General features: G+C 48.8%; 1 protein-coding gene across 1 annotated transcript in view; it reads left to right on the forward strand.

Annotated features, from left to right (window-relative positions):
• The first annotated feature begins 5,922 nt into the window (after positions 1–5,922).
• Positions 5,923–12,699, forward strand: part of LOC134042051 (serine/threonine-protein kinase pim-1-like) — a 76,029-nt gene continuing 69,252 nt past the window's right edge. The window contains exon 1 of the mRNA XM_062489127.1: positions 5,923–6,055. Coding sequence (XP_062345111.1) covers positions 5,923–6,055 — 133 coding nt within the window. The remainder of the gene's footprint in view (positions 6,056–12,699) is intronic.

Here is a 12,699-nt window from a genome sequence, read left to right on the forward strand (position 1 = left end):
AGGCCAGTGGAGGCCGTGGCACCGCAGAACATCTTGATACCAAACATGTGGATTCCAGCTGGGATCATAGCCACACTTGCAGTGAACTGAGCCCAAGGAGAGAGTTGGCAAGTCTAGGGCATGAGCACCCCCTCACCACTTGCCTTTTCATTCTCCATGCTAGGCCAAGCTACTCCAGCAGTTTGACTGGTCTTTCCCTGCCAGGTCCCAGTTTAAAGCATGGCTAAATGTCTTCAGCCATCAGTGAGGAAGGGCTGAATGCTTCATCTGAGCACTCTGTACCACTCTTTCCAGGCATCCTTGCTGTATCCCAGAGGTGGGGATATGAAGAAGGGGTCATTGGGGCTGCCTTTGATCCCCCCTATACCCAAGGCAGTCAGTCCCCGTGTTGGCAGTGCTGCAGGGTCTCTGCGCAGCTCTGTGCAGCTGGATGTCCAAGAGTCCCAGGAGATGAGGTAAGCCAAGGTGTCTGCTGCTCCACTCTGCTGTTCAGCTCCCTCTTGCCATCTTGTGAGGTTCCTTTGCACAGTCAGCTCTCTCCCATGTATTTAGGCAAACCTCTGTATATTCACCATTTGGCCCATCTGTGATGATCCAGCTCCATGTCAAACCCCACACCATGTGTCCCAAGAGCAGAGGTGGTGGTGGTGGGGAAGAGGAGGCAGGGCTTAAAAGCACCTGAAGATGGGTCCTCTGCTGGGCTTGGTATTGATTCCCTCTGTAATGTTTGTGGTGTCATTTGGGAGCTGTATTGCATGGCTCTGGATCCTGCAGATCTTTGAATACTGTGATCCTTGACTGGCAACTTCAGCACCGGAAAACTCTGTTTGGCCAAATATTGGATGCTGGAGGGGTGTCTCTGTCTTTACGTGCTGCTTCTGTAAATGTCAGGCATAATTTCTCTGTGCCTGGGACGGCACTGTGAAATGAGAACCCAGCTATATTTTCCGGGTATAGATGTAAAATTCTATCAATGTTTAATATTTAGGTCTGGGATTAAAACAGAGAGGGAAAGGAGGTACAGAAGAGCTGTAGTACTGTACCTGATGGAAAGATATTGGCTTGTATATATATGAGAAAATGTAGCTGTCAATGTAGCTTATCTGAAGGACAGCAATAATGAAGGAGTCACAAAAATGTCATTCCAACTGGAAAGCTTTGGTAGTGCATTGAAAGTGCAATGTGAATACACTTGCCTAGCAGTTGAGTTGGAAAAAGGCTTTTCCTTCTTGAGACAGCCATGAGGTGGAATATCCTTCTCAGGATACTGCCATGTTCGGACCACATGTAGCACGAGACTGGTACCAGTGAGAGCCACAAGCAGGCAAAGTCAAGCTTTGTCAGCAGAACCAAAGTAGCTGCCCTCCATGCAGACTCGTGTCTCAGCTTGGCAGCTCCTGCTGCTTGAGAGAGGCTGTAGGAGCCCCTTGGCTCCAAAAGGAAAGTCAGCAGAACTGGGGAGTTATGATGTAAGTTGAGGAATGACTGCTGAGTTTCAGCTGGAGCTTGGCCAGCTCTGCCTGGCTGCAGCAACTGAATGCTTAAGGACAATTAATGAGCTTTGCATCTTGTTGGCTTGATGTGTTGCATTTTCTCCTTCATCAGAGGGACCAAGCAAGGAAGGATTGCTACACCTGTTCCTTCCCTTCTCTTTCTCCCTCCTCATATGTTCTTGTGTTTTCCATTTTCTCAAGGCCACAATCAAGCAGCAGCATCAAAGAGACGATGTCTGAACATGCAGGTAGGTACAGGGCATGTCTGTCTTAAAATGACTATTGGAATCTAGACTCGGAGGTGACCTTTTGAAAGGTTTATTAAACACCATTCTTTTCAGAATTTCTTTAAATTTGTTTCACTCCTTGATGGGCTCAGTGGACTCTCCTGGAGTGCAGTCACTGGGAGTGTGCTGTAGTGGTGCAGTGAGAATTCCTTCATTGTGAATTCTTGAGTGGGAGGAGCTGCAGTGGGACCTTGCGACCCTGGAAGTGCAGTGCAGGAAACGGAAGCATTCGTCTCCATCCTTCACATGCCTTTTATCTCCATGCAGTGTTTCTCATGTCACAATTTGCAGAAAAAAATTATGCATTTTTCTGGAAATTAGAAATATTCCCACTCATTTCTCTTGCCCAGTAAAGTGAAAAAACCTGTCCTTGGGGCAGATATTCAGCTGAAACCTTTCAGATCCATAGGAGATTGATGGTCATGACCTGATTTTGCTTTGGGGGAAATATGGAAACGTCCTGCTATAGAAAGTCCTTTTGAAATTGCAGTCATGGTCATGGAAACTTCCAAATGGATGCAGCCTATGCAGGGTCTGAGTTTGTCATCCTATGACAGCACAAGCCCAAAGCCACCTGTGGAATGTTCACCATGACAAATCTCTTGCCCCACTGCCTCTGCCTGTGTCAGTGTTGCAGGCTGAGGCTGGGGGAGGAGATGCCTTCTGCCTTGTCCCCCTGTCCCTGCCTTGCCTGATCCCTGACAAGTAGAATTGTGCCAGACAAAATGCGGTCTCTGGTGCGTCTGTGCCAGCCAATGCCTTTGAGTTGAAAGCCTCCATCAAAGCCTGTTGTTGTTCCTTTGCCATCACTGGGCACGTCACGATAGGAGAGATGAAATTTGAAGAAAGACTTTTGCTGATACAGAAAAGGGGATCAGATGCCGGATCCCTTTGCGCAGGGTTAGTTCTGCGATATCCTGGGTAGTGCCCCTTTGGAATGACTCCTTTGTTGGTGATATGCAGCTGGAATGCTTAATGCAGCTAGGTAGAAGTATTGCTCAGTAAGTAAGGTGACAGTTTTGTTGGATTTACTCTGGACTAGAAACGAGCTATATCATTAAACCTTACCTGCCTTTCTTTTATAACTCAGTAGAACATTCTACAGGAGAAAACAACCCAGTTTAAAGAATGTTATTCCACTCTTATTGCTTGGCTGCTACATGATTTTACCCCATGTTTAGCCACGTAAAAATGATTAGTTGCCTTATATCTAACAGCTCTGTTGAAGAGTATTTCAGAATGTCCTGCCCTCTGCTATTTCCATTTTGAAAACCTTCAGTTGTCAGTGTCAGCCATGATCAGAAATGTTTTGAGGCAGGTCATGTTTATGTTGGGCTTAGGTGTCTGTGCAGGAAAGAAAGTAAGGAATAAACCCGTCAAAGAGTGAAGTAGAGCAAAAGTGAAACTTCTGGATGACCACTTTATTCCCTATAACTATGGGCTTGCAGAATATTGGGGACGTGTAATTGGGAAAGCAAAGCCCTTTTTGCATGTAACATGTAGTGATCTTGATTGTGTACCACCACTTCCTTTGTTACAAAGAGGAATTAAAAAGATCCCCAGAATAAAAAATCCAGCCTAGAACTGATTGGGAGTTACAGAAACAATAACCTGAAATCTACTTTTGAAAACAATCGCTTCCTAGATAGTGTCAAATTCTAGAGACTACTGTGAGTTTCCAACTCTTTGGAAGGAAAGGAATCCTGTAGTAGTGTGGAGACAACGAGCAGCACATCAAGTCATAGAACCCATCTCTCCTGGCTTGCCAGATCCACATTGTTCAGAGAAATTCAAGTTAGTTAGACATTAGTTTCATGAAAAATAAAAAAAACAACTAATCATTTCAGTAGCTGAAGTGCTCTTTGAATTCCCCACTCTTTAGATGGGTTGATTGTAAAGGAGTGAGTTCAATTAACTCGCTTCTTCTCTTGTACCTGTCTACAGCTTCTTCTGAGTCTACAACAGAAACCCAGAGAATGAAGGCAAAGAGCTCTTGGTGTGTGATAGGACCTGGGATGCCTCTGTTCCCAAGGAAACTCGCTGACGTGTTTGGCATGCAGACCTATGTGCGGAACCCCGGCGTTGGGAATGGAGGTGTGGGCTCCCGGCCGGCTCAGGGGGCCTTGGCCCAGGAGCCCCGGCAGAGGCAGCTGAGCAGCGCTGTCCCCAGGGTCACTGCCAGGGAGGAGGACAAGGGGAAGGACCAGCATGGTTCAGCTTCCCACAGAGGTAAGGTGGGAGCTGGGCTGCTCTCTGGTGGGAGGAAGGGTCTTGTGCCAGCCTGGAGAGCCTGTGCACATTGCCAGGGAGCAGTTGTGCCCTGCAGGTGCCCCCTGCCATGAGCTGTGCTGCTGCCAGTGCCCCGTGGAGCTGTAGGGCTGCTGAGCTGTGGGGCAGGGAGAGGAGCAGGAGGCTGCATGTGCAGCTGAGCCATTGCTGGGAAGCACAGGGCTCTGGGCTCCCTGCTGTCAAAGACTGAAAAAGTGTCTGAATTTTATCAGCTGTGTTGGAGAGTGTTGCAGAATGAATTACATTGTTCTTACTTGCATTCAGAAAAATCAGCGTACTGTCAGGCTGGCCTGAAAGTGCCAGAGCCCATACAGTTTAGACAGAAAAATTCTTTGGGGAAAATGAATAATCGAGTGTCAAGAACACAATTTTCATTAGGGTACCCCTCCTGTAATCCTAAGTTTTTCTTTATTGTCCCCTGAAATATTCCAACAAAGTGAAGAAAAAGTTGATCTGAATGTATACAGGTATTAGAACCCAGGACTACTTTTAGGAACCAGAAAGAAGATGCTGACTAAAATCAGCATAAGGGCAGATAAGAATCTCTGTCGAGAGCAATCTCCATCTCTGCCCTTCTCTATCAAACACAGAGGCTCTCCAGCATCCAGGGGCTGAGGCAGCAGGTTTCAGTCTGCTGGCCCACAGAATAATGTCATGTCTCCTTCCAGGAGCCCATTCACTGGGAGAGGGTTTAGGCATATGTACCTTGCTGCTCTCATCCACCATCTCTGTGCCCTGTTAGAGCTCTGTAATCTGGAAGCTGTCTTGCCTGTTGCCAAGCATGACATTTTTGGGCAATTGAAGTGTGCCAGAGATTTACAGGAACCTTTGCTTCCAGTTCCAGGCCTCCCACTGAGCCAGCTCAAGGAGATGGATCATCCCAGCAGTCCTGGTCTAACAAGTGACAGAGACCTGAGAGAGGGCTTTGGAAAGGTAAGGGATAAGAACAGGGATGAGCAGACTTCCATTCCAGTGGCTGTTTAGTGCTTGGCCCAAAATGCCTCTGAAAACCATGATCCTCCACTCTTGGGGGTTGGGGATTGTCTTGGGAATATATTTGACGGCTACCGAGCAATTGCTTGGCTACTTCCAGTGGTGCCAAAGTCACTGCATGGAGATGGTGCCAAGGTCATGCCCGAAGCATTCTTTATATGCAAAGGCCATTTTAGAGAAGTTCTGATTGGCAGAGCAAACTGTAAACCAGTGAATGTGGGCAAAGGGCACCCTCAGAAGCAGAGAAGCAAAGATGCTAACGTTGAGTATAAGCAAGGCTGCAAAATAAAACGGGACAGTTTGATGTCTCCTGGTTACCTTTCTGGCTGTATCTCACAGCCCTCTCATTCTCACATTTTCTGCTCCTTAATATCCATGTTCCTCCAAATTGTTTTCACATGACTCCCTCCTCCTTTTGGTCTCCCGGTCTCAGAGACCAAGTCGTTGAGAGTCTTTCAGAGATGAGTCCTTCAGAAGCCAGGAAGTGACAAACAGCTGCACTTCCCGGCCATGAGTGTTAAGCATCAGCCAATTACCCCTCCTTGCTGCATATTGCACATGGCTTTTATTCTCCTGCCATGGCCTGTAGGAACTGAACTGCCTGCTCATTGCTCATGTGAGCTCTTCCTTTGTCTTGGAGCATTCCTATGACTAAAGTGTTCCACCTCACTGTGTGTAATTACCAAGGTGAGGATGGGAGACATTCTCCTGAAACTATTGGAATGGATATGGAGCTGGATTAATGTCTGTAGCACTGTGTGGACTCTGCTCCCGATGAGAGGTTGTGCCTGGTCTGTGTGTGTCTCTGCTTACAGTCTGTGATGTATTTCCATTGCAACTAGATCCGTGCTGCATTGTGCATGTTGGCTGAGAAGAACTTAGAACCAAAGGATGTGGAGCTTTTTGAGAAAGAGATGAAGAAAAGGAGAGCAAAGAAAACATCCTGGCAGGTGCCTCCACAGAGAGTTGAGCCCAAGGATGCAGCTGAAGCAAGTAAGTGGTGTCTACACTGCTGGTCCTTTTTGAGCTCTTCCTTACCCTCTGCACAGTGTTGCAATCAGACTGGGGGGCTGTTGCACTTGCATCTGAGTGGAAACCTGCATAGGAATGATTTCCATTTTGCAGAGAAAAACACAGAGGCATTAATTGTCTTGCCCATGGCCTCACTTAGTAACAGAGTATCAGCTTCCCACCTTCACCTCTAAAATCTTTCAGAGTAGAAAATTCAGTCTTGGAAAGTCGCCTGCCCTTCAGACTCTGTTCTGAAGAGCAGCTTCCAGGCAATGTGAATGCAGAAGAATGCTTTTCCACCAAGGTGCAACCTGGAAGAAACCAAATTCAGCACCTTCTGATGAAAAGACCAGAGATCCTTCTCGAGCCACTCCCCTCCAAGGAGCTGGCACTGTAGAGCTGTGCTGAAGCCCTGAGGCAGTGCTTCTGTTGTAGCCCCAGGAGCAAGCAGCATTCCCCAGTGAATCCCGGCTGAGGGGCTCTGGCTGCAGCGCTGTGTGCGCTGCCCCGAGGGCGGCAGCAGGGACCTTCGGGGGCAGCACTCAGCCCCAGGGCACCACCCAAGCTTATCTGCACTTTCTTTTGGGAACTTGCCCAGCCTGCCTCTGAAACAGGAAAACGAAAGCATAGCAACACTGGCTTCTCCTTGTTTCTTAGGGGAAGCATCACTGCAGTTTGATTTTTAAACTGGAAGAAGGTAGATTTAGATTAGATATTAGGTAGAATTTATTTTATAATGAAGGCAATGAAATGCTGCAAGGGTTTTTCCAGAGAAGCTGTTGTTGATTTATCTATGAAGGTGTTCAAGGCCAGTTTACATGGGGCTCTGAGGAACCTGATCCAGATGAAGATGTTCCGTTTCCCAGGGGTTGGACTAGATGGTGGTTAAAGGGGCCTTCCCACCAAAATTGTTGTAGGTTTTCCTGGGTGATTGTATGATCCTTGTCCCATACTAGCGTGCCAGTGTTCTACTTGAAGTTCTTTGGGATAACACAGAGATGTTACCCAGCTCCAGCAAATTTTCTGGCCCTTTCCATAGTGACCCTGTCCAGCACCCTCCACTTACAAGCTCCTCTTTGGTCCCTGCAGGCCTCAGCCAAGCAGCTGTCAATGGCACAGCTTCCAGTGTGCAGAGAAAACACCCTGGTAATGCCTTGAAGAAGAAGGTCTTGAGGAAGCAGGACAAGATGCCCTTACTGCTCACTATGCCCATCATCCAAGAGGAAGGCAGTGTCCCATGCAACTCCTCAGGTAAGTCTGCTCTGTGGCAGCTTTTTCCCATATAGTTATTTCCTTGCAAAAGGAGCACAAAGTGCCTCCTGCCTCAGCCAGCACAACTGGGCTCTTTGGTCAATAGCCTGTCCGGGAATGAGCACCAAATCCACTTTTGAGTTCCTCCAGCTTGGTTGTCTTGCAGTAGTCGGTTCTTAGAGATGCATTGGAAAGTTGAGCTGAATAAAGTAGAGGTAAAGGCCTAAGCTCGGGCTTTTGTCCATCCTGATAATCCAAACTACAGCGCTGGTGCCAGGAGACAGCTGTAAGTGCAGAGAGGAGCTGGGGGCAGTGTGCCAGGGTGTGCTCACTGTGCACCTACGAGTACCACCACCATCAGTTGACCACTCCCCATCGGGGCCCTCTGCCTGTGCTGTTGTTCGGCTCTGCAGCCAGCTTTTCTGCTATCCCAGTAAGGGTTGTCTCTGCATGGCAGTCAGTGCCTTGGTGCAGTCGTGCTGCTGCTCCCTGAAGCGATCAATGGCTCCTGGCTGCCACCATCCCATGGCCTGCAATTCCAAGAGGGAACAAGCAGTGCCTCCTGTGTCACTGCAGCCAAACACAGTGGCTGCTGGTAGGAGGTGACAGTCAGGAGGGGCTGCCTGGTGCTCCAAGGTTGCCTGTGCTATCATCCCAACTAGGGTGAGATAAAAAGAAGGGAGCAAGGAATAATAATTGGAATGCTCTTTTCTACTGATGCTACTTCCACGTTGAGAACTGACCAGAATTGAGCCTGGGTTGTTCCGGCTTGGCTTGGTGCTGTGGCAGGGCAGCTGCAGGAGTTTCCTCAGGGAGTTGCAGAGTTCCTCAGTCCTCAGGGCTGGGGGAAATGAGGGCGCTGGGACAAGAGAGGCCCCTGGGGGGTTCCCTCTAGGTGTAGCCATTCCCACTGGTCGTCCCTGTCTGGCAGGGAGTGGGAGCTCTGCGGCCTCAGGAACCTGCCGCTGGCTGTGCTACCTGTGGCACTTGGGAGCTGGCACTGTGTGGGCAATGGTCAGGTTTAGCCTGGAGCTGTGCCCAGCTGGGGGGGGCTGGGAGAAAGCAAGGAGCCCAAGGAGGCAGACAGCAGGGAGGTGTGTGAGGCAGTGCCAGTTTGCAGCACATGGAAGCCTGGCTGGGAGCTGGGGCTGCAGGCCGCTCCATGGCGGGGTGCCTTGCCCGGGGCTGCAGCGCTCAGGGCTGACCCTCTCCTCACAGTGACCTCGCAGACGGCCACTGGTGCCGAGCGCCGACAGGAGCTGCTCCGTGAGCGTGGGCACAAGGACACAGCCTCTGCTGACCCGCAGCAGTCCTTGCTCCAGGCACTCTCCTGGCTGGGCAGCGATGACTGGTAAGAAAGGCCCCGGTCACTCTGTCTCCCTCTTAGCGTTAAGGAAGCTTACAAGTGGATCTTGCCAGTGCCTCTGAGCCCCGACAGCCCAGAGGGCAAAGGACTCTGCTGAAACCACTCCAGAGCAGTGAGAGGATCAAGATTTGAGAGCAGCCTTTGCTTGGCCTCGGTCTGCAGCTGTGCTCCAGCTGCTGCCGCTCTGTGCTGCTCCCTCGCTTTGCCTGCTGCTCCATGGAGCTGCAAAGGAAGTCTTGAGGGAAGAGAGGAAGCTGTGGGATGAGATGATTTGCTGGCTGAAGGCAGCAGCAGGATGGCAGCAGTTTTGAGTGTAGAGATTTGGGTGCCTTGGGGCACTGGCCCAGTGGGACTGAGTAAGATTTCTCTCTGCTCCCAGTGCTGACAGCAATGGCAGGTGACAGGGTCTCCCTGTGACCTCCTGCATGTGAGTCCCAGAAGCAGCTCCAGGGAGTCACTCTTTCTGAGAAATGGACTGATTTGTGCTTTCAAATCCCCAGCCTCTCTTTACTCCTGAAAGGCTCATGGCAGAAGGGAAGGAGAAAGCAATGAAACCCTCTAGGAATCTTGGACTTTTTGAATTCAACTTTTTTCTTCTCACTGCTTCATATGGGCTGGAGGTGTTTTGCCAATACTCAACATGTGTCCCACAATTAGACAGAGAGAGAAGGAGGCCCAGAGGTGATAACCCTACGAATGTTAGGTGATGCTGGTTAAATTTTTGGTGATATTGGTTGTGATGTTGGGGTTAGCATAAACTCACTGTTGGATGCTTCATTCACACAGGGGTACAGACTCCATTCACACTGGGATAAGCATGAAAAATCTGCCACATGCATCTCTTTGTGCAGTCACATTTGCTTTGCAATTCTCTTCTGCTTCCTCTTCCCCCTTTTTGTTTAGTGCCCTTTGAGGTACAAGAGAGCTTCTGCAGGTGTGGGGAGTCCTGGTGACTCTCAGGGGTGCCCGTGGGATTGGTCACCAGCCCTGTGCTGCAGCCCTGATGCCTCACACACCTTCCTGTAGCTCAGGGCTGCCTAGAGCAAGTGCTGAGAGACAGAGTTGTTTACACCTTTTAAATAACATGTTGCTGTAGTGGGCATTGTTTTTGGTAGGGGATTCTGGGAAAAGGCAGAGTTTCAACTGTTCTTTCCCAGGCGTGGAATCTTATGGGACACCCTGCTGCTCCTTTTCTGGGGAATGTGGAGGTGGAGTGGAGTGAGTGAGAAACAAGCCTGGATTGTAGCATGGAAACTGAGCTCCAGAGTGCCAGTGCAGACTTTTATTGCTGAACTGCCTGCTGGGGATGAAAAAGAAGGAAAATGCCCCAATAACTGCCCAAGGGGATTGTGTCTTAGGGACAGGTATAGGGAGGTGACAAGAAACAGGAGCATGACCCAGTCTCACAGCTTCTAGGAAACTGTGTCATAGGGACTCCATGGGCCAGACATTTCAGAAAGGCTGTCTTGTAAAATTAGTCAGAAATTAAAACACTGAAACCCCTCTATTTGTCTCTTGGATTTGTGTATGCTTTTGACAGCAACAACATCCTGCGGGAAGGAGCTCCACAATTTCATTTAAGTACTCCTTGAAAAGCACCTCCCATTGTTTGACTGAGCTGCCAGCCTGGTAATTTCAGAGGGTGCTGCCTAGTTCTTGGGTGGAGAGAAAAATCCATCTTTTTGGTACTTGCCTTTCAGGAAGATGAAGGAGAAGGGACTGGTCAGCATCAAACTCCTGGCTGGGTCGCATTCAGAAGTCCTGCTTTCAAGGCTTCGTGACATTTGCTTGGCAGTTACCAGTGAGGTGAGAACACTCTTGTGAATTGTGCCCTGTACTTCATACACGGTGTGTAGAGTAGCTATGTGCTTGTTCATCTCCATGTGTGCTCAGAGACTGCCTTCATTTCTCTTTTTAGATCTTGTATTTCTAATGTCTGTCAGGTTTCTATGGGATCTGTGTGTAGATGTAGTTGTATTCACTGGTAGGTCGGGTATCTGACACTCATCTTTGAGTGAGCTGCCATTATCATGAAATGTGCAAATGCAGAAAAAGATACTCTAATTATGTTATTTTCAGAGTCCTAGTCTCTGCCCGAGCTGTCATTCAACACTGCAAATTAGTCTGTAGGCCTGAGCGTGTGTTTTCTGTTTCCTGGCTGAGTGCTTCAACTGCTGGTGTTGCTTTTTTAAACAGGAGCACGTGACTCTTTTATCTTTATGACTGACGCCTTTATGGTTTGAAAGCAGCCCTTACTTTAATTTGGTTCTTTGTGTTTCAAAGTAAAGAGCCTAAAGGGAAAGCAGTTGACATTAAAGAAGGCTTAAGTAGATACTTTATGAAATTTCTTATTTTTAGGCCTGTAATATGCAAGTCTGAGGCCAGATATTGGTGCCAGTGGAAGTGCCTTGCTGTGCATGTGCTCTTCTGCTCTTATTGTGCTTTTATGTTCCTCTGGACACAGTGGGATGTGTTGTCATTTCCTGAGTCGTCTGTCTAAGGCAACTGGTTTTCTTTCCGAGGTCATTCTTATGTTTCCCCTCATGACTTCCCCAGGTGACCAACCTCCGCTCAAAGGTGTCCTACTTGGCCATTGTCACTCTGGGAGAGCTCTCTGTGACCTTGAAGAAGGACATGGACTCTGAGGTGGATGAGGTGGCTCGGGTCCTTCTGCACATGATGTGTAATTCACCAGAGTTTGTTGAGAAAGCAGCCAGTCACACCCTGGGGATCATGGTGGAGAATGTGACTCCTGCACGAGCAATGACTTCTCTCCTGGACAGTGGAGTCAAGTAGGTTCTTCTTTCAGTGATATTCTTCACCTTCTAGAGTACTTCTAGGTGGGGGAAGGGATGAGAGAAAGAATGGGAATGGTGGGAGGGAAGGGTCCTGTATCCTGCATCTTCTGTCAACTCAGTGACTGGATTCTCCAATCCACCTCATTTCTTTCCTCTTGTCCCCTATTTCTGCCCTCCCTCAGCCTATGAGTTCTCAGAATGAAAGTGCTGTAGAATATGGGAAGTTGGACGAGGCCAGGAGGATGATCAAATCCAGTTCCTGGCCTTGCACAGAGCCCCCCAAGAGTCACACCATGTGCCTGAGATTGTTGTCCAAATGCTGCTTGAACTCTGTCAGGCTTGGTGCTGTTGACCACTGCCCTGGGGAGCCTGTTCCAGTGTCCCAGGCACCCTGTGGGTGAAAAAGCTTTTCCTGATATGCAACCTAAACCTCTTCTGACTCATCTTCCCGCTGCTTTCTGGAGTCCTCCCAGTCTGTCAGAGTTGCCTAGATGTGGTGAATGGTGGGGAAGTGCAAGTGCCTGCAAAGGCTAAGGATAGAGCCTTGTGCTTCTGTGGGAAGAGGGACAATTGCAATTGCAGCTATGAGTGCTCTTTGATATTTCACTGCACTAAGCACAGAGGCCCTGGGAAAAAACATGCATCCTCATGATGCCATTAACTGGAGAAATAAGGAGGGTACTTGCTGGGGTATGGAGCACCTAGGGGAGAATGTGCTGGCTGTGACACAGCCTGCACAGCAGGTGCAGCTCCTGCCAAAAGGAGTCCTGAATGACTGTCCTGGCCATAGAGCTCTACTTTCTAATCAAACTGGTGTTTCATGTTAGCCTTGAGATGATGAATCACTGCACATACACCTTCACAGGCCCACTACTATGGAATAGCTGATGCAAATGCTGCCTTAAGTGTTTGTGCTGAGCCTGATAATTATCAAAAGACACTCTCTAGAACTGGACAATCTGGGTAAATTGATTGCCACACTTTCCCCATCTTTGCAATAGGATAAAACATTCAGATGTACCCCTTGCCAATCCTCACAAAAGAAACAGGCTGCATTGCTGCATATTCTGCAACTTCACGGCCCACAGTGTGTTTTCTCTGCATCTGTATTTTTCCAAAGCTCTGCAGATTTGGGGATAAATGGCTGGAATGAGCCTCAGTCCTGCTGCAGCTCTGTGTAATGGGTGCCCTCTGATAGGTTAGCATGAATG

This window comes from Cinclus cinclus, chromosome 3 (assembly GCF_963662255.1).
Source record: "Cinclus cinclus chromosome 3, bCinCin1.1, whole genome shotgun sequence".
NCBI lineage: Eukaryota > Metazoa > Chordata > Aves > Passeriformes > Cinclidae > Cinclus > Cinclus cinclus.